At 43.8% G+C, this 20,868-nt stretch overlaps 3 protein-coding genes across 4 annotated transcripts; 2 read left to right on the top strand and 1 right to left on the bottom strand.

Moving 5' to 3' along the window:
• The first annotated feature begins 4,221 nt into the window (after nt 1-4,221).
• On the top strand, nt 4,222-6,513 carry LOC121839181 (protein FAM163A-like). Its single transcript, XM_042296596.1, has 3 exons — nt 4,222-4,323; nt 4,409-4,600; nt 4,730-6,513. Exons 1-3 carry the CDS (start codon nt 4,231-4,233, stop codon nt 5,003-5,005), a joined length of 561 nt encoding a protein of 186 aa, XP_042152530.1. The 5' UTR covers nt 4,222-4,230; the 3' UTR covers nt 5,006-6,513.
• A 1,042-nt stretch (nt 6,514-7,555) lies between these two features.
• On the top strand, nt 7,556-15,022 carry LOC112266378 (rab GTPase-activating protein 1-like). 2 transcript variants are annotated; one of them, XM_042296894.1, is made up of 9 exons: nt 7,556-8,203; nt 8,799-8,910; nt 9,629-9,700; nt 10,006-10,116; nt 10,601-10,705; nt 11,910-11,993; nt 12,108-12,179; nt 13,915-14,181; nt 14,331-15,022. In XM_042296894.1, exons 2-9 carry the CDS (start codon nt 8,800-8,802, stop codon nt 14,520-14,522), a joined length of 1,014 nt encoding a protein of 337 aa, XP_042152828.1. In that variant the 5' UTR covers nt 7,556-8,203; nt 8,799; the 3' UTR covers nt 14,523-15,022. The 2 variants fall into 2 exon arrangements, with proteins under 2 accessions (XP_042152828.1, XP_042152827.1); XM_042296893.1 differs by having other exon boundaries at nt 7,556-8,348; nt 8,442-8,910.
• Nucleotides 15,023-15,345: 323 nt separating this feature from the next.
• LOC112266379 (cocaine- and amphetamine-regulated transcript protein-like) lies at nt 15,346-17,904 on the bottom strand. The gene is made up of 3 exons (XM_024443803.2): nt 16,968-17,904; nt 16,745-16,828; nt 15,346-16,434 (listed from the first exon to the last, which is right to left on the bottom strand). Exons 1-3 carry the CDS (start codon nt 17,100-17,102, stop codon nt 16,327-16,329), a joined length of 327 nt encoding a protein of 108 aa, XP_024299571.1. The 5' UTR covers nt 17,103-17,904; the 3' UTR covers nt 15,346-16,326.
• Nucleotides 17,905-20,868: the final 2,964 nt, after the last annotated feature.

Genomic DNA, 20,868 nt, shown 5'->3' with positions numbered 1-20,868 from the left:
TCTACTATTTTCTCCTCTTTTCACCTGTCCTCTCCTCTTTTCACCTCTCCTTTCCTCTTTTCTCCTCTCCTCACCTCTCTTCTCCTCTCCTCTTTGCTCCTCTTCTCTTTTCTCCTCTCCTCTTTTCACCTCTCCTCTCCTCTTTGCTCCTCTCCTCTTTTCACCTCTTTTCAACTCTCCTCTTTTCTCCTCTCCTCTCCTCTCTTCTCTCCTCTTTCTCCTTTCCTCTCCTCTCCTCTCCTCTCCTCTCCTCTCCTCTCCTCTCCTCTCCTCTCCTCCTCTCCTCTCCTCCTCTCCTCTCCTCTCCTCTCCTCTCCTCTCCTGAATTCCCTGTAGACTATTTTACGTAGGTGATATAGTGATCTTGTTTTTCACCTCTCTTCTTCTCTTCTCTTTTTTCCTCTCCTCTTTTCTCCTCTCCTCTTTTTTCCTCTCCTCTTTTCACTTCTCTTCTCTTCTCCTCTTTTCTCCTCTTTTCTCCTCTCCTCTTTTCCTCTCTCCTCTCCTCTTTTCTCCTCTCCTCTCTTCTCCTCTCCTCTCTTCTCCTCTTTTCTACTCTCCTCTCTTCTCCTCTCCTCTCTTCTCCTCTCCTCTCCTTAATTCCCTGTAGACTATTTTACGTAGGTAATATAGTGATCCTGTTTTTCACCTCTCTTCTCCTCTCTTCTTCTCTTTTCTCCTCTCCTCTTTTTACTGCTCCTCTCTTCTCCTCTCCTCTCCTTTTTCCTCTCCTCTTTTCACTTCTCCTCTCTTCTCTTCTCTTCTCTCCTCTCCTCTCCTCTCCTCTTTACACCTCTCCTCTCCTCTTTTCTCCTCTCCTCTTTTCTCCTCTTTACACCTCTCCTCTCCTCTTTTCTCCTCTCCTCTTTTCTCCTCTTTACACCTCTCCTCTCCTCTTTTCTCCTCTCCTCTTTTCTCCTCTTTTCACCTCTCCTCCCCTCTCCTCTTTTCTCCTCTCCTCTTTTCACCTCTCTTCTTTTCTCCTCTCCTCTCCTCTCCTCTTTTCACTTCTCTTTTCTCCTCTCCTCTCCACTTTTCTCCTCTCCTCTTTTCACCTCTCATCTCTTCTCCTCTCCTCTCTTCTCCTCTCTTCTCCTCTCCTCTCTTTACCTCTCCTCTCCTCTTTTCACCTCTCCTCTCCTCTTTTCTCCTGTCCTATCCTCTCCTCTTTTCTCCTCTCCTCTCCTCTTTTCTCCTCTTTACACCTCTCCTCTTCTCTTTTCTCCTCTCCTCTCCTCTTTTCTCCTCTTTACACCTCTCCTCTCCTCTTTTCTCCTCTCCTCTCCTCTTTTCTCCTCTTTTCACCTCTCCTCCCCTCTCCTCTCCTCTTTTCTCCTCTCATCTTTTCACCTCTCCTCTTTTCTCCTCTCCTCTTTTCACCTCTCCTCTCCGCTTTTCTCCTCTCCTCTTTTCATCTCTCCTCCTTTCTCCTCTCCTCTTTTCCCCTCTCCTCTCCTCTCCTCTTTTCCCTCTCCTCTTTTCACCTCTCCTCTCCTCTTTTCTCCTCTCTTCTCCTCTCCTCTCTTCTCCTCTTTTCTCCTCTCCTCTTTTCACCTCTCCTCTCTTCTCCTCTCCTCTCCCCTCCTCTCTTCTCCTGTCTTCTCTCCTCTCTTCACCTCTCCTCTTTTCTCCTCTCCTCTTTCTCCTCTCCTCTCCTCTCTCTCCTCTCCTCTCCTCTCCTCTCCTCTCCTCTCCTCTCCTCTCCTCTCCTCTCCTCTCCTCTCCCTCTCCTCTCCTCTCCTCTCCTGAATTCCCTGTAGACTATTTTACGTAGGTATTATAGTGATCCTGTTTTTCACCTCTCTTCTCCTCTCTTCTTCTCTTTTCTCCTCTCCTCTTTTTACTTCTCCTCTCTTCTCTCTCTTCTCCTCTCCTCTTTTCACCTCTCCTCTCCTCTCCTCTCCTCTCCTCTCCTCTCCTCTCCTCTCCTCTCCTCTCCTCTCCTCTCCTCTCCCTCCCTCTCCTCCTCTCCTCTCCTCTCCTCTCCTCTCCTGAATTCCCTGTAGACTATTTTACGTAGGTATTATAGTGATCCTGTTTTTCACCTCTCTTCTCCTCTCTTCTTCTCTTTTCTCCTCTCCTCTTTTTACTTCTCCTCTCTTCTCTTCTCTTCTCCTCTCCTCTTTTCACCCTCCTCTCCTCTCCTCTCTCTCCTCTCCTCTCCTCTCCTCTCTCTCCTCTCCTCTCCTCTCCTCTCCTCTCCTCTCCTCTCCTCTCCTCTCCTCTCCTCTCCTCTCCTCTCTCTCCTCTCCTCTCCTCTCCTGAATTCCCTGTAGACTATTTTACGTAGGTAATATAGTGATCCTGTTTTTCTCCTCTCCTCCATTGTCTCTCTTTCCTCCTGGTTATTAGTTAATGGAGTTTTTGCAGATCCCTCCTGGGACCACAGGTTCCTTTTAGGTCATACTGTACAGGAGTGTGCATGTGTGTGTGTGTGTGTGTGTGTGTGTGTGTGTGTGTGTGTGTGTGTGTGTGTGTGTGTGTGTGTGTGTGTGTGTGTGTGTGTGTGTCCACAGTCAAATCCCAAATCCCACAGTCAAATCCCACAGTCAGATGTTGGGTTCTGACACAGTGTGTGCTGTGATGGTCAGAAAAGGTAGAGGGGTGAGTCTTCAACCCTATATTTTATTCCAGGCTTAACTCTCTCCCTTTCCTCCCTCTGTCTCTCTCGCCATTGTAATCAGACCCTGTTGTGTGATGAACTGCTTGGACATGGTCCACAGAGAAAGAAGGAGGTGAGGAGAAGAGAGGTGGAAGGTTGGGAGAAGGAGAGAGAGAGGGGAAGAGAGCAAGGCAGAGAGAGACAGAGAAAAAGAGAGAGAAAGAGAGATGGAGATTTCACATTGCTTTTAACAGCATCAACCTGCCCAAGCTGTATATAATTTAGAGCAGTGGCAACATAGAGGAGGAGCTGTCTGATGGACACAGATGCACGCACACACATTTGTGGAATGCCCCTTCTCTCCATGTCTCTGTCTCTCTTTCTCTGTCTCCCTGTCTCTGTCTCTCTCTGTCTTTCTCTGTCTCCCTGTCTCTGTCTCTCTGTCTCTGTCTCTCTGTCTCTCTCTCGCTCAATTCAATTAAATTCAATTTACTTTATTGACATGGCAAGTTCATTATTACTTACATTGTCAAAGTATACATATCTAAAAAATAAAATAAAAAAAATGTATATTTATATATCAAATATTTATATATAAATAAATGGTGGGACCAACAGCAATAATAATAGTAGTAGTGGACATGGGATTACCATTAACAACAACTACAACAACAAGATTAATGAGAATAACAATACATTAAAGCAGTGGTAGTAGACCAGTGTCAACATGACTGAGAAGACACATGACGTGGTATGAAAGACAAAACAAAACAAGATGGGAAATATTATCGACATTACTTTGCACTTTTCACTGGCTGTCCCTCAGGTTGTGGCACGAGGACACATATTTGGCTGCCAAAACTGCACATTTTGGCTTTTCACCCAATAAATATTTGATTTTTTTCTTCATCTTTTATAGTTTCAAATTCTTTGTATTGAATTATAATTTTCATTTTCTCTCTCTCTCTCCTGCTGATAGGAGACTGATGTAGATATAATGGATGAAGAGATCCATGTTTTATCTTCCAACTCATCTTTCTGCAGGAGATCCAACCAGATGAGGTTTTGAGGCCGCCACCCCCAAGACCTCGCAGGACCCCGCCCCCTTCTCTACCTCCTTCCCCTCTCCACCTCTACCTGTCTCCTGATGTGAGTTCTGGGCCTGTATCCACAAAAAAAGCGTCTCGGAGGAGTGCTGATCTAGGATCAGTTTAGCCTTTTATTTCATGATGAATACGTTTGTATGGACAGATTCTAGATCAGCTATCCTATCCTGAGGCACATGGTAGATAGACACGGGCCCTGGCCTTAGTTCATTTAGATCATAGTTCTTTCCCAACCAAACTAATTTAGGTCCTTTGATTGTCTTTGTTCTTGCAGGTATAGAACCCATTGCTGAACGTAAGTATTACACTCCTTGAATGTCCTGTCAAGTTGTAGTTAAGAACATAGAGTATAACTAACTACTGAGGTTTCCCCCTTCTCTCTCTCTCTCTCTCTCTCTCTCTCTCTCTCTCTCTCTCTCTCTCTCTCTCTCTCTCTCTCTCTCTCTCTCTAACTCTCTCTCTAACTCTCTCTCTAACTCTCTCTCTCTCTCTAGGGTTTGATGGAGAGTTCTAACCAGTTTAATGTCAGCAGGAACAGTTGTAATAAGTGGAGGACTTCTCGCCACAGTCATCCTGCTCTGCATTGTAGCAGTGCTGTGCTACTGCAGGCTCCAGGTAACCTGTGTGTGTGTTTTACCTGCACAGTCTTTCATGAACAATAACTGATTCCAACAAAACCTCCCCCCTTCACTAATTCCAGTACTACTGCTGTAAGAAAAATGAGTCGGAGGTGGACTTGGCTTCCGTGGCTGGAGGAGGTGACGGAACGGGAGGAAGAGATGGAGAAGGGGATGCTCAAGGGGAGGTTCAGGCTCACTTTGCCTGCAAATCGTGCAGCGCCTCTGGGATGGACAGCCTGGCTGTCACCCCTCTCTGCCTGGAGCCCCTGGAGGTTAGAGTACAGCACTAACACAAAACCCTAGACCTGAACCTAGAGTAGGCAGTTGATTCATACATAGAATTTGAAGGACTCTATTCTATTTAAATCATTCTATTTCTATGGTGATTGTGTGTGTTCCAGGTGGGCCCTCCCCCCAGCTACTGCCCCACCTGCTCCCCCTTCTGGCTACGCCCAGAACTTAGTGACGAGCTGCACAACGGAACCGAGCGGCTGGGATTCCATACGTATCACTATGACAACCCAGGACTGTGTCAATCACTGCCCCCGTCAGACACGCCGCAGGCGCCCTTCTTTTTGACCCAGCCCGGCCAATCCCCTTTGAGCTACTATAGCCCCGTTGACATCCACCCTAACACACCCTGCAGTAACAGACGCCCCTACAGCACACCGGTTTGATGCACATGGACACACACACACACACACACACACACACACACACTGACGTCACACACGCACTCATACAAACACTCCTTCTCCCAGGGGAAAGAGTCCCAGAGACATCCAGAGTACCACCCATCCAGGGGAGAGAGCCACACACTGAACCCACAGACGGAGCCTCCTGATCGGGACAGAACCCCAGAAGGACCCATGTCTGGTGCGGCGGTGTGGAGGTCTGGTCATCTAGTAAACCCTACAGTGGAGGAGATGTTGGGTTTGACTATGGGAGATTACTACAGATGATGGGAGAAGATAGACTGGAACAGCAACACACTAGTGTTTCTCTCTCTCTCTCTTTCTCTCGATCTGTCTTTCTCTCCCTCCTTTTCTATATTTTTCTCTCCATCTGTCTCCTCTGCCTGAAAGCTGATAATGTGAACGAGGTGACTGACATGAGGGCTATATGTGTTTGTAGGTTTGCTTTACGTCTGGAATGTCTAATCACATTACATTCAACGACTAAAGCTCAAAGATGTATTTTTGTCTTCCAGAGTTTAAAGGAGCAGTATGTCCCTTGTTGACCCCTCTGACCCGTAGAAAAAAAACACATGTCAAATTTGCAGTTTTACACGTGATTTAAAAATATATATATTGTAAGGGGATATCCGGATGCATTATATATAATCCTGGCTAAAACAATACAAACACACAAACATTTTAGCCAACGAGGGCATCTGTTTGTCCAATTCTATGATGTTTCACTTAGCCCTTACCCTGTCCTTCAAAACACAAAACAGAGATGCTGTACACTTACTAAAAGCTGTTCATTATGACACTTGATAATATAGACTAGTATTGATAAATGAGATGTTTTACTCTTTTCACACAATGCACTTTCCACTTTTCTCACAGGGTGCGTCCCAAATGGCACTGTATTCCCTATACAGTGCACTACTTTTGACCAGGACCCATATGGGTCTGGTCAAAAGTAGTGCCCTATCTAGGGAACAGGGTGCCATTTGGGACAAAGCCGTGGTCTTCACATCTTGGTCTTCCTCACTTCCCGTTCCTTTTGTGATTCTTTGTTAGAGAGTTGATGGGGAAATGGACATCTGTCTGTTCATGTGTTGATTTACTGGAAAAAAACACTCAAAAGTTTGTGTTCACTGCTATGTAGTCACACACTCACACAAAGACACTGCTGCCTGTAAGTCTGGCAATGAAGGTAACTTTAATATTGAATTCACTAATTCTATACTATATATATTTTTTTCTATTAAAGGTGGACTATTTCTATTAAAAATGACATCATCATACACAGCAGGGCAACTTCCTGCTTACAGACTATTTGCACTGTTCGTTGAGACATGCCCATATTGGGAAGAGCCAGTGACAGATTGGAATTTTGTTGTTGATGATGTCTCTAAACAGGAAGTTGACCCGTGGTGTACGATGATGTCATGTAGCTGAGTCTCCTTTAAAATGAACTCTGAAGATGAATTCCACGTTTAATGCACAGTGTTCCTTTTGGAAGATAAATGAATATGTGTATCTGCCTGGACTCGTCTGTGTTTCTTCACTAACAATGAATCCAATAATATATACCATTTAGCAGACACTTTTATCCAAAGCGACTCGTGTGCATTCATTTGTGGTTTTATTACGTATGGGTGGTCCCAGGAATCGAACCAACTCCTCTGCCGTTGCAAGGACCATGCTCTACCAACTGAGCCCCGCAAATGAAAAGCAGACTCAGAAATATGTTGAATACATATAAATAAGCAACGACACAATGTCAATCTAGACGCTAGCATTATGATGCTTTGACACAACCTGGTTGTCCTGTGGGCCTTCTTTAAAGGTAGTTGTATGGCGTCTGTGTCCGTGAGTTGTGTGAACAGGACTTGTTCAGGACCACCTGTCTCACTCTGCTGTTGACAGATGGAATGACATAGATAGCACTGCAACCTGGAGCCAGATGAGGCCGCTTTAAAACAGTCATATTAGAACTGTTTTATAAGAATAAAGGATCATAAATGGTCGAATATGAGTAAAGACGGTTTCATGTGTTGGTATTGTAAGTATTACTGTAGTGGCAGGACCAGTTTAATCTCCTGACAAACCCCTTTCAGCCCTGGCCTTCTGGAGACGATAGCACTGTGAGGAGAGGCACACACACACCACACACACACACACACACACACAAACACACCACACACACACACGCTAAACACTCCAGGGTAAATATCCTAAATACCAGGCATAGAACAGCATGAACCTTCTTACCTCTCAGTTGACAACACCAGGGCATCATTAAAATGTGTGTGTGTGTGTGTGTGTGTGTGTGTGTGTGTGTGTGTGTGTGTGTGTGTGTGTGTGTTTGTTGAATGGGTTGGGGGGTTTCAGGGTGGAGGAGTGTGAATCTCTTTACAGGGGAGCAATAGAGAGGGAATGAGAGGAGGGTGAAGAGAATAAGAAAGGGGAGGACAGCAGTAGGTGTGTCTGTGTCACACACCTCGTATATATAAACCCTGTCAAACCTGTACCTCTTCATTTGTATGTGTTTCTGTGTGTGTGTAGTCCACTGCTGTACCTGCCTGCTAGCTAGAGTGTGTCTGTGTGTGTGTAGTCCACTGCTGTACCTGCCTGCTAGCTAGAGTGTGTCTGTGTGTGTGTAGTCCACTGCTGTACCTGCCTGCTAGCTAGAGTGTGTCTGTGTGTGTGTAGTCCACTGCTGTACCTGCCTGCTAGCTAGAGTGTGTCTGTGTGTGTGTAGTCCACTGCTGTACCTGCCTGCTAGCTAGAGTGTGTCTGTGTGTGTGTAGTCCACTGCTGTACCTGCCTGCTAGCTAGAGTGTGTCTGTGTGTGTGTAGTCCACTGCTGTACCTGCCTGCTAGCTAGAGTGTGTCTGTGTGTGTGTAGTCCACTGCTGTACCTGCCTGCTAGCTAGAGTGTGTCTGTGTGTGTGTAGTCCACTGCTGTACCTGCCTGCTAGCTAGAGTGTGTCTGTGTGTGTGTAGTCCACTGCTGTATCTGCCTGCTAGCTGGAGTGTGTCTGTGTGTGTGTAGTCCACTGCTGTATCTGCCTGCTAGCTAGAGTGTGTCTGTGTGTTTCATACACATGTTGGACTACGCCCTTGGACTTGACCTTTGGACTACCTGAGGTAGTTTACCTGGCTTTCAGCTGTTGTCGAAGCTCACCAGGTTTTTCACAGGTACCGTCTCTGACCTGCTGGAGTTCACCTGTCTCTGGGTGTTGACCTGTGTATATCTGACTGACTGGGAGTTACTACCCCTGTTGGAGTTCACCTGTTAGAGGGAGCTCAGCTGTGTATCAACACGTGCCTCTCTGCTACTGGAGTTTACCTGTGTGAAGGAGTTTACCTGTGTGAAGGAGGTTTACCTGTGTGAAGGAGTTTACCTGTGTGAAGGAAGTTTACCTGTGTGAAGGAGGTTTACCTGTGTGAAGGAGTTTACCTGTGTGAAGGAGGTTTACCTGTGTGAAGGAGTTTACCTGTGTGAAGGAAGTTTACCTGTGTGAAGGAGGTTTACCCGTGTGAAGGAGGTTTACCTGTGTGAAGGAGGTTTACCTGTGTGAAGGAGGTTTACCTGTGTGAAGGAGTTTACCTGTGTGAAGGAGTTTACCTGTGTGAAGGAGTTTACCTGTCTGACTGAAACACCTGTTGGAATTCTGACCAACTAATTCTTGGAGCTTCTCTCTCCTGCTGGGGTTCACTTACCTCAGAGCAGAGACCTGCATCCTCCAGCTGTGTGTGTGTGTGTGTGTGTGTGTGTGTGTGTGTGTGTCAGGATGATGGAAGAAGTGTCTATCAGGGTGGCATATGACTCCCACATCATAGACCAGATGACCGAGGAGGAGATACTGGCCTGCCTGATGGCCGAGTCTATACCCAAACACACGGTGAGACCACAACCATTAAACAACCATACCCAAACACACGGTAAGACCACAACCATTATACAACAATCCCAAACACACGGTAAAACCACAACCATTATACAACCATAAAACAATTGCTGCTGTGTCATAGAGCATGTGGTCAAACAACAACAATAGCAACAACCCCCGACTCCAGTATTATAGGACAGCCCTCTAGTGGCCGTGCAGACTAAACTCCTGTACCATCTCCCCTGCTCTAAAGGCATGACATTCACAACAAGGACCAGGGTTACTAAGCATTTGCACCAGGTGTAAAGGTTGAACTTGTTATCTTTTTAGGAGGTTTGAAGACTATTTTCTTTCATATTTTCCAAAACATATTATTACAGTGTTGTAACGATGTGCAAACAGTTCAAGTACAAAAGGGAAAATAAATAAACCTAAATATTGGTTGTATTTACAATGATGCTTGTTATTCACTGGTTGCCCTTTTCTTGTGGCAACAGGTCACACATCTTACTGCTGTAATGGCACACTGTGGTTTTTCACCAAGTAGATATGGGAGTTTATCAACATTGGATTTGTTTTCAAATTCTTTGTGGGTCAGCCTACTTCTGCTCTCTCTCTCTCTCTCTGTTTGTGTGATATAACTTTCTCTCAATCAAACTTAGCTGTTGTTTATGTATGCTGAGCCTGTGGACCGTTCTCTCACTCAACCTTGACTGTTGTTGTTCTACAGGTTCCCAGTAAGAAGGCCACGCCGAGAGAGAACCAGACGCAACAACAGGATGACCACGTAGATAGATACCAGGTAGGACCAAACTGTTAACACTTTGATGCGTATTAAACCTAACCCCCCTCTCCCTCCCTCCCTCCCACCTCCACCCAACAATACAGCAGAACCCCACCCACTATCACCACTCCCTTCCCCCACTTAAACAGTCAGCACCCCCTTTACACCCAAAACCAACACTCTCTCCACCCCCCAAACCCACCGGAATGGGTGTGCCACATTCTATAGCAATCTATAGGGAGAACCTAACTGTGCTCCATATTCTGTGCATTCTATGGAGGTAGAACCTGACTTTGTGTTCTCTGTTCTGTGTGTTCCTGCAGAGGGAGAACCGTCAGCTGCAGCAGGACAGTCTGCGTCTGGAGCAGGAGAATGATGTTCTGGCCCACAGACTGATCACCAGCAAGATCTCCCTGAGGACTGACCTGGACCAGGTACACCACTCACCTACCCCACATCACCCCCACATCAACCCCACATCAACCCCTAGCCCCCTACTTCCTAGTCACTCACCCCATTCCCCTCGCTCCTAGTCACTCCCCCTAGCCCCCTACTTCCTAGTCACTCACCCTATTCCCCTGGCTCCTAGTCACTCCCCCTAGCCCCCTACTTCCTAGTCACTCACCCTATTCCCCTGGCTCCTAGTCACTCCCCCTAGCCCCCTACCTCCTAGGCACTCCCCGAGCCCTCTAACTGTAGGCACTTCCCCTTGTTTACTACCTCATTTACTACCTCATTCCCTATGGGCAATAACATTTTCTACTCTCTTAGAAAAAAGGGTTCCAAAGTGGTTGTTCGGCTGTCCCCATAGGCACTTGTGTAGACTGTCTGTCTGTCTGTCTGTCTGTCTGTCTGTCTGTCTGTCTGTCTGTATGTATGTATATATGTATGTTTGTTTGTTTGTTGGTGGGCCCACAGGCAGAAGACAGAGTGAATGAACTGACCAAAGAGTTGCTGAAGACCAGAAAGAGATTAAAGAACGCAGAGGAGGAGAAGAGAGGGAAAGAGGAGGAGGCTGCTCAGGTAATCTCTTCTATCCATCCATCCTTTATGTTTCCATACTTTGATGTATGGTATATTATATTCTAATTTCGGTAATAATGTAATATTTTATTCTATTTATGGTAATAATGTAATATTGTGTTCTATTTATGGTAATAATGTTATATTATATTTATGGTAGTGATGTAATATTGTATTCTATTTATGGGTAATAATGTAATATTATATTTATGGTAGTGATGTAATATTGTATTCTATTTATGGTAGTGATGTAATATTGTATTCTATTTATGGTAGTGATGTAATATTGTATTATATGTATGGTAGTGATGTAATATTGTATTCTATTTATGGGTAATAATGTAATATTATATTATATTTATGGTAGTGATGTAATATTGTATTCTATTTATGGTAGTGATGTAATATTGTATTATATGTATGGTAGTGATGTAATATTGTATTCTATTTATGGTAGTGATGTAATATTGTATTCTATTTATGGTAGTGATGTAATATTGTATTCTATTTATGGTAGTGATGTAATATTGTATTATATTTATGGGTAATAATGTAATATTATATTATATTCATGGTACTGATGTAATATTGTATTATATTTATGGGTAATAATGTAATATTATATTATATTCATGGTACTGATGTAATTTTGTATTCTATTTATGGTAGTGATGTAATATTGTATTATATTTATGGGTAATAATGTAATATTATATTATATTTATGGTAGTGATGTAATATTGTATTATGTGTATGGTAGTGATGTAATATTGTATTCTATTTATGGTAGTGATGTAATATTGTATTATATTTATGGGTAATAATGTAATATTATATTATATTCATGGTACTGATGTAATATTGTATTCTATTTATGGTAGTGATGTAATATTGTATTATATTTATGGGTAATAATGTAATATTATATTATATTTATGGTAGTGATGTAATATTGTATTATATTTATGGGTAATAATGTAATATTATATTATATTTATGGTAATAATGTAATATGATATTATATTTATGGTAGTGATGTAATATTGTATTATATTTATGGGTAATAATGTAATATTATATTGTATTTATGGTAGTGATGTAATATTGTATTCTATTTATGGGTAATAATGTAATATTATATTATATTTATGGTAGTGATGTAATATTGTATTCTATTTATGGACATGTATTTGCCGTTTCACAGTTGAAGGAGGTGTTTAGTGCAAAGCTGGACAAGGCTGAACAAGAGGTGAAAAGGAGCTCAGGCATCATCTCAGACTACAAACAGGTACAACACACACACACACACACACACACACACACACACACACACACACACACACACACACACACACACACACACTCACAAGCCTAATGCTATATTGCTTCCTCTGTCTGTCAGATCTGTTCCCAGCTGACCAGTCGGGTGGAGAGGCAGCAGGCGGCCCACAGAGAGGACCTGGACAAACTCAGGGTGAGGATGTATATGGCACTGTCTGATTATGTCACTGTTTGACAATCACACAGTTTGATGATTATAATTTGTTCTGAATGGAAATCACCCCTCCCTCTACAGTGGGGCCAAAAAGTATTTAGTCAGCCACCAAGTTCTCCCACTTAAAAAGATGAGAGAGGCCTGTAATTTTCATCATAGGTACACTTCAACTATGACAGACGAAATGAGAAAAAAAAAAATCTGAAAATCACATTGTAGGATTTTTGAAAGTTTTTTTTTTCTCCCTTTTTCTCCCCAATTTCATGGTATCAAATTGTTTTTTAGTAGCTACTATCTTGTCTCATCGCTACAACTCCCATACGGGCTCGGGTGAGACGAAGGTTGAAAGTCATGCGTCCTCCGACACACAACCCAACCAAGCCGCACTGCTTCTTAACACAGCGCCCTCCAACCCAGAAGCCGGTTGGTGCGCGATGAGACAAGGACATCCCTACTGGCCAAACCCTCCCTAACCCGGACGACGCGAGGCCAATTGTGCGTCTCCCCACGAACCTCCCGGTCGCGGCCGGTTACGACAGAGCCTGGGCGCGAACCCAGAGTCTCTGATGGTACAGCTGGCGCTGCAGTACAGCGCCCTTAACCACTGCGCCATCCGGGAGGCCTCATTGTAGGATTTTTAATGAATTTATTTGCAAATTATGGTGGAAAATAAGTATTTGGTCAATAACAAAAGTTTATCTCAATACTTTGTTATATACCCTTTGTTGGCAATGACAGAGGTCAAACGTTTTCTGTAAGTCTTCACAAGGTTTTCACACACTGTTGCTGGTATTTTGGCCCATTCCTCCATGCAGATCTCCTCTAGAGCAGTGATGTTTTGGGGCTGTTGCTGGGCAACACGGACTTTCAACTCCCTCCAAAGATTTTCTATGGGGTTGAGATCTGGAGACTGGCTAGGCCACTCCAGGACCTTGAAATGCTTCTTACGGAGCCACTCCTCCGTTGCCCGGGCGGTGTGTTTGGGATCATTGTCATGCTGAAAGACCCAGCCACGTTTCATCTTCCTTGTGGTTCTGGGATTTTTGCTCACCGTTCTTGTGATCATTTTGACCCCACTGGGTGAGATCTTGCGTGGAGCCCCAGATCGAGGGAGATTATCAGTGGTCTTGTATGTCTTCCATTTCCTAATAATTGCTCCCACAGTTGATTTCTTCAAACCAAGCTGCTTACCTATTGCAGATTCAATCTTCCCAGCCTGGTGCAGGTGTACAATTTTGTTTCTGGTGTCCTTTGACAGCTCTTTGGTCTTGGCCATAGTGGAGTTTGGAGTGTGACTGTTTGAGGTTGTGGACAGGTGTCTTTTATACTGATAACAAGTTCAAACAAGTGCCATTAATACAGGTAACGAGTGGAGGACAGAGGAGCCTCTTAAAGAAGAAGTTACAGGTCTGTGAGAGCCAGAAATCTTGCTTGTTTGTAGGTGACCAAATACTTATTTTCCACCATAATTTGCAAATAAATACATAAAAAATCCTACAATGTGATTTTCGGGATTTTTTTCTTCTCATTTTGTCTGTCATAGTTGAAGTGTACCTAGGATGAAAATTACAGGCCTCTCTCATCTTTTAAAGTGGGAGAACTTGCACAATTGGTGGCTGACTAAATACTTTTTTGTCCCACTGTACATGTTCATAATAAAACACTTTTGAACTCTCTCATCAAACCCCTCCCACCCCTCTCCTCCCTCTCTTAGAATGCTGTGCTGGCATGTTCTTGCTGCCGACAGGCTCTAGATTCTCCTGTTATGGAAGGCTTCGGTTCCACAGCCCCGTACCAGAGAAGTATCAGCACCAGAGAACCAGGCCAGCAGAGAGACCAGGAAACAGAACCAGACCAGCAGACGACTGGTACCAGGGAACAAGACCAGGAGAAGGTGTGTCTGAGTGGCCAGGTCACAGAGCTGGAGAAAGAGCTGGCCCAGACTAAACTACAGATGGTGGAGGCCAAGTGCAAGATCCAGGTCAGCTCAGAGCACACTACACACTTCATAGTGTACACTACACACTTCATAATGCACACTACACACTTCATAGTGTACACTACACACTTTTTTGTGGACAGTACACACTCCATAGTGACATATGATGTGTTGTGTTGTCCCCTGTTTAGGAGCTGGAACACCAGAAGGGTGTGCTGCAACGTGATCTCCAGACAGCTAGGAACAGCTGGCTCAGTAAGACTGTGAGCTCCATACGGTCAGCCGGAGGGGGTCTGCAGAGCAGCAGCCTACCCAGTGGGAGAGCCTCAGCAATGGGGCGTTCTCTCCATGGCCTCCCCCTCTCAGCCTGGAGCTCCAGGTGACTGTCTGACAGAGAGATGGAAGGGAGGGGGAGAGACAGAAAGAGGAAATACTAAGAGTATAGATAATATGTATTGGAATGATTAGACATGTCTATTGGTGACTGTTTGTTTCTGCATTCTAGTCCCTATTTTGGTTTTATTTGTTATTGTCATTTTTTATTTTCAATATTTTATTATTGATACAGGAATTGTATGTTTTATGTATTGCTTTGGCTGCATTGTGTTGTCCCTAAAGCGTGTGAATAACTGAATCCAATGATCAAACCATACATCCCAATGCTAACACTCCTTTCTGCATGCACACACACACACACACACACACACAACTCTTTAAACAAAACTCCAAACTGGTATTACTTGTATGGCACCCAGTCCTTCATTCAAAACCTGTCATTGTGCATTCATTTTTTGATTTGATTTGTTACATACAGTACATCTCTGATCTTGTCAATATCAGATTTTCTTTTTAACTTACAGTGAAGTAAAATCAATAGTCATCATTGTAGTACATTCAAGTATATATCCATACTTTTTATGTTTCTACATTTACAGACATTTTCATTAAGTAGTTCTCAAAATCTGTAGCAGACAAACCAGTTCACATGTAAAGTCAGCCAGGTCACCCGGGATACAAGTCAGTATTCGACGTCCATCCTTATCTGAGGATGTCTGGAGATGATGTGGAAATCGGCCACTAGGAGCAACGATGACCGCTGTTGCCTTCAAGTAGGTTGTGATTTTCATAAGCATCTGCCTCTGATTCCAAATTTTGGAAGTTTGAATCCAGCGATAGAAAGTTGTTTGAGATAGTTGTTTTAAGCCTATCCCAAACCTTAACCATTTGGAGTTAATGTCTAAACTTAACCTTAAACATTTAGAAATTTGCTGTTTGCAACAACTTCGAAATTTGAAGTTTGAGAAACATGGATGAACGTGTAATTATGACGTGAGACTGTGAGACCTAGTTGTGTAATGTATAGGTTTACCAAACATATACGTGATCGTCAATTTAGAGCAGTCTGATTAAGTAATAGTTAATGGTCTTTTACCAAAAGAGAAGAGAAACATATCAAAAGTGAGCATCTTATTGTGCATGGCAGTTATGTTATGTGTTTCCAGATGAAACACTGATTAAATGTGGTGAAAATGGGACTATGATTTTGATTGTGAAATACTTAGTCAATTGAAAATGTGCTTAAAGTTTTGAAACAACTGCCTTTCTGGTGATCTGTTTCGAGTTTTGTACTAAGAGTAGTGAAAAGGTACCACATAGCCTACTTGTTAAAATTGCACTGAAGCGATACAAAAAAAAACTGTAAATCAAGGACTTTATTAATCACATTGAATTTCTTTGTATTTAGTCAAAATAGACGAGACAGCAGAGAGCACAGATGAAGGGAACAAGTTGGGTAGTGTCTTAAATGACACCCTATTCCCTATAAAGTGCAATACTTTTGACCGAAGCAACATAGGACTGACAAATAGGACTCTGGCCAAAATAGAGCATTATAGGGAATATATTGGTATTTGAGATACCACCTTTATGTTAGACAACAAACCCTCCATTACACACCAGGGTCACGTTCAGGACAGGAGAGGGCAACATACTGAAAGTAAAGCTGATATGATTCCTATTTACTTTACATGTCAGATAGAGACATGTCTGTTCAACATACAATATTTCTGTCTGAACGTTCCACATCTGAATGTGATCCACAGAATGAGGAAACACCTTCTGTTCTCTCTCTCCTATTTCTCTCTGCTTTTCTACCTACACTGTTTATCATTTTCTCTTCTTCTCTTCTTACAAACACTTGAGGACATAGAAGTTGCAGGTCGTCCCACGCGGACATCCGCACAGCGTTCCGACACGCGCACCCTTGCGAACAGCGCACTGCTCGCCTGCGTCACACTGGAAACAAACCGTTTGTTTATTAATTGAATTATGATGATGGAGGCATCTGTCTCCAGACTATGGGATTCTGAAACATCTACACCGGTTTCCCAGAACCTGATTAATCCTAGCAACGCCTAAATTATATATATATTTAAACACGGTCAATTGAGAACCTTTATCGAAAGTCCCGTTTTAACCATTTGAAACGCAATATACGACTAGACTCAATGAATAAGTAAAATGCATGATACAGACAGGCAAACTACTTAACTGTTGATAATAGGACTTTAACCACTTTAAAATGGTTGATCAGGTCTATTCTTACCGACGGCAGCCAGCCGAGCTTCTTTTCTGATAACGGCATCTGTTTGTTCTTCAGTTTCTCCAGAACTTCTTGCAAAGCTTCAATCTACATGACAGAGAAAAACAAAAATGATAGACTTCTATAGATGTAGCTAGAAAACAATTACAAAGATAGGGATGAATCGACTAAACTAACACATTGACAAACCAAACAACTTCACAAACATAAAACAATTTAAACTTACCAGATCCTTCTCTTCTTGTGATTTGTGGGGGAACTCTAGAGCGCGAGTCTCAAACTCCAACGAGGTGTCGCCGTCAGCGAGACAGAGACATGCGCAGCAGGAGGCGGCGAGGAAAAGCAGTAGAATGCTGGCCATGGTGCTGAAACAACCAGAAGGGATGGAGATACAGCGGGGCCTCTGCAGGTGGTTAGCAGGGGCTTGGTGAACACTGGGCCGGTGAAGTGGGCTATGATTCGGGGTGATAGCGTCTATGGCTTGATTTTATAGCGTTTGCTGACGTCATACAGCTACTGTAATATGTATGACCACTGACATGAGCGGAGCGACAGAGGTAACCACTGACCGGAGAGGGTCATACGCACGCACATACACGCGCCAGAGGATGTTGTGATGGAGAGGCGTTGTCTGATAGAACACCTCTGTTCACCTCTTTCCAATAATCCCAGGTCACAGCCCCTGGCTGTTGAGACCAATCTTTAATCAGCATCCAATTTCCTCTTGGGTGTGCGTGTGTATGCCTAACCTCTCATTTGCTCATTTGGTCCAGGAGAACTGTGTACACAGTGAGCAGGCCTGAGACTCTACATCACAGGCTAATCTCACCAACTCACCTCTCCCTATCTCACACACACAAACGCATGCACGCACACACATACAATACTATTTCCAAGCAAGAATTCTGCTTAGGAGTGGTTTTTGTGGGGAGGGGGAAACTGAAAACCAGCTTTTATTGGCTGAGAGGTTTGGAACTCTTTGTCTATTCATCAATTTACCGCATTGTGATGTCACCATGGAAAGGTGAAACCCCGTCCCATGCAAACCTGCTGATTAGAAGATCCTGTGTAGATTATATTTTCAACCAGCAACTATCAGGAAATAACACTGATTTGACAAAATCACACTTTTAGAGTGTTCGTTTCATCACCTGTTGTTGTACAATACAAGGAGCACAACTTTGGTTTTAGAAGTGGGGGGACATAATAATAATAATAATAATAAAATATATATTTTTTAATCCAGTCAGACAAACACTCCAAACAGCCTACCGACCGCTCGGAGGCGTCCGCACGGTCCTAAAGCACACCGTTACCTCATTTTGTATCACATTCCAATTCTAAAACTGGGGGGGGACAAAAACGCAATTTCAGAATGTGGGCGGGACATGTCCTCCCCATCCCCAGTGAAAGTTGCACCCCTAGTACAAAATGATATAAAACACAGAAAAAACAGAATGTTGACTGCACTGGGCCTTTAAAGTGAACCTATTGATCCAGTGCAACCCTGCTGAACCTGAAGTAGTCAACACTAGAAAATAAAGATTAGTCAGATATGAAGACCGCTGTGTGTGAGCATGTCTACTTGTGTGTGTGTGTGTTCTATTTGTCTGAACAGGATGCTTTTCAGATATCAGTGCCTGTTAATATCATTGGAACGAATCTAATATTTACAACAATATTTGGACAAAACACTTGAAACTATTTTCTTGTTGTTGTAACAACTGCTTATAGGTCTCTTTTTGTTCGTTTAAAAGATCCTTTACGTGAGAGATATCACTGGCACTGTCCTCAATGGTACTCCCACCGGCTTTGGTCTTTGTCATGGTAGCTAGCAACGTATGTTAGGCTGTTACTCCTCGCAGTTCTATGGGGTTGTTGTCCTGTTGCGTCACCGAACTTCTGTTGAGCTTCAATTGGCGGACAAATAGCCTTACATTCTCCTGCAAAATGTCTTGACCAACTTGGGAATTCATTTCTCCGTCGATGATAGCAAGCTGTCCAGGCCCTGAGGCAGCAAAGCAGCCTCAAACCATGATGCTCCCTCCACTATGGTTTACAGTTGGGATGAGGTTTTGATGTTGGTGTGCTGTGCCTTTTTTTCTCCACACATGGTGTTGAGTGTTCCTTCCAAACAACACAAACTAAGTTTCATCTGTCCACAGAATATTTTGCCAGTAGCGCTGTGGAACATCCCGGTGCTCTTTTGCGAACTTCAGACATGCGGCAATGTTTTTTTGAGACAGCAGTGGCTTCTTCCGTGGTGTCCTCCCATGAACACCATTCTTGTTTAGTGTTTTACGTATTGTAGACTCGCCAAAAGAGATGTTAGCATCTTCCAGAGATTTCTGTTAGTCTTTACCTGACACTCTAGGATTCTTCTTAATAACCTCATTGAGCATTCTGCACTGTGCTCTTGCTGTCATCTTTGTAGGACGGCCACTCCTAGGGAGAGTAACAACAGTGCTGAAATTTCTCAATTTATAGACAATTTGTCTTACCGTGGACTGACTTTTAGAGATACTTTTGTAACCCTTCCCAGCTTCATGCAAGGCAACAATTCTTAATCTTAGGACTTATGAGATCTCTTTTGTTTCAAGTAATGGTTCACATCAGGCAATGCTTATTGTGAATAGCAACCTTACATTTTGTGAGTGTTTTTTATGAGGCAGGGCAGCTCTAACCAAATTCTCCAATCTCATCTCATTGATTGGACTATAGGTTAGTTGACTCCTGACTCCAATTAGCTTTTGGAGAAGACATTAGCCTAGGGGTTCACATACCTTTCCCAAACTACACTGTGAATGTTTAAATGATGTATTCAATATAGACAAGAAAAATACAATCATTTGTGTGTTATTAGTTTAAGCACACTGAGTTTGTCTATTGTTGTGACTTAAATGAAGATCAGATCACATTTTATGTCAAATTTATCAGACATCCAGGTAATTCCAGAGGGTTCACATACTTTTTCTTGACACTGAATTTAGAATTCAAGTCACACTTAACCAGCATGGCTACCACAGCATTCTGCAGTGATACGCCATCCCATCTGGATTGCGCCTTCCTGTGACATCGGGTGGTGTAGTTGTCCTGGAGGGCAGGTAGTTTGTCCCCGGTGATGCGTTGTACAGACCTCACTACGCTCTGGAGAGCCTTACGGTTGTGGGCGGAGCAGTTGCCGTACCAGGCGGTGATACAGCCCGACAGGATGCTCTCGATTGTGAGTGTTTTTGGTGACAAGCCAAATTTCTTCAGCCTCCTGAGGTTGAAGAGGCGCTGCTGCGCCTTCTTCACCACGTTGTCTGTGTGGGTGTCTGTGATGTGTACGCCGAGGAACTTAAAACTTACTACCCTCTCCACTACTGTCCCATCGATGTGGATTAGGGGGGTGCTCCCTCTGCTGTTTCCTGAAGTCCACGATAATCTCCTTTGTTTTGTTGACGTTGAGTGGGAGGTTATTTTCCTGACACCACACTCCGAGGGCCCTTACCTCCTCCCTGTAGGCCATCTCGTCGTTGTTGGTAATCAGGCCTACCACTGTAGTGTTATCTGCAAACTTGATGATTGAGTTGGAGGCGTGCATGAACACGCAGTCGTGGGTGAACAGGGAGAACAGGATAGGGCTCAGAATACACCCGTGTGGGGCCCCAGTGTTAAGGATCAGCGGGGTAGAGATGTTGTTACCTACCCTCACCACCTGGGGCCGGCCCGTCAGGAAGTCCAGTACCCAGTTGCACAGGGCGGGGTTGAGACCCAGGGTCTCGAGCTTGATGACGAGTTTGGAGGGTACTATGGTGTTAAATGCTGAGCTGTACAGCATTCTCACATAGGTATTCCTCTTGTCTAGATGGGTTAGGGCAGTGTGCAGTGTGGTGGCGATTGCGTCGTCTGTGGACCTGTTGGGGCGGTAAGCAAATTGGAGTGGGTCTAGGGTGTGAGGTAGGGTGGAGGTCAAATGGTCCTTGACTAGTCTCTCAAAGCACTTCATGATGACGGAAGTGAGTGCTACGGGGCGGTAGTCGTTTAGCTCAGCTACCTTAGCTTTCTTGGGAACTGGAACAATGCGGCTGTGGTTATAATCGAAGAGAATTGGTTCCCTCTTGAAGCATGTGGGAACAGCAGAC

The sequence above is a fragment of the Oncorhynchus tshawytscha genome, linkage group LG14 (genome assembly GCF_018296145.1).
Source record: "Oncorhynchus tshawytscha isolate Ot180627B linkage group LG14, Otsh_v2.0, whole genome shotgun sequence".
NCBI lineage: Eukaryota > Metazoa > Chordata > Actinopteri > Salmoniformes > Salmonidae > Oncorhynchus > Oncorhynchus tshawytscha.
The sequence above is the reverse complement of the archived record's forward strand: the minus strand, read 5'-3'. Positions and strand labels throughout refer to the sequence as shown.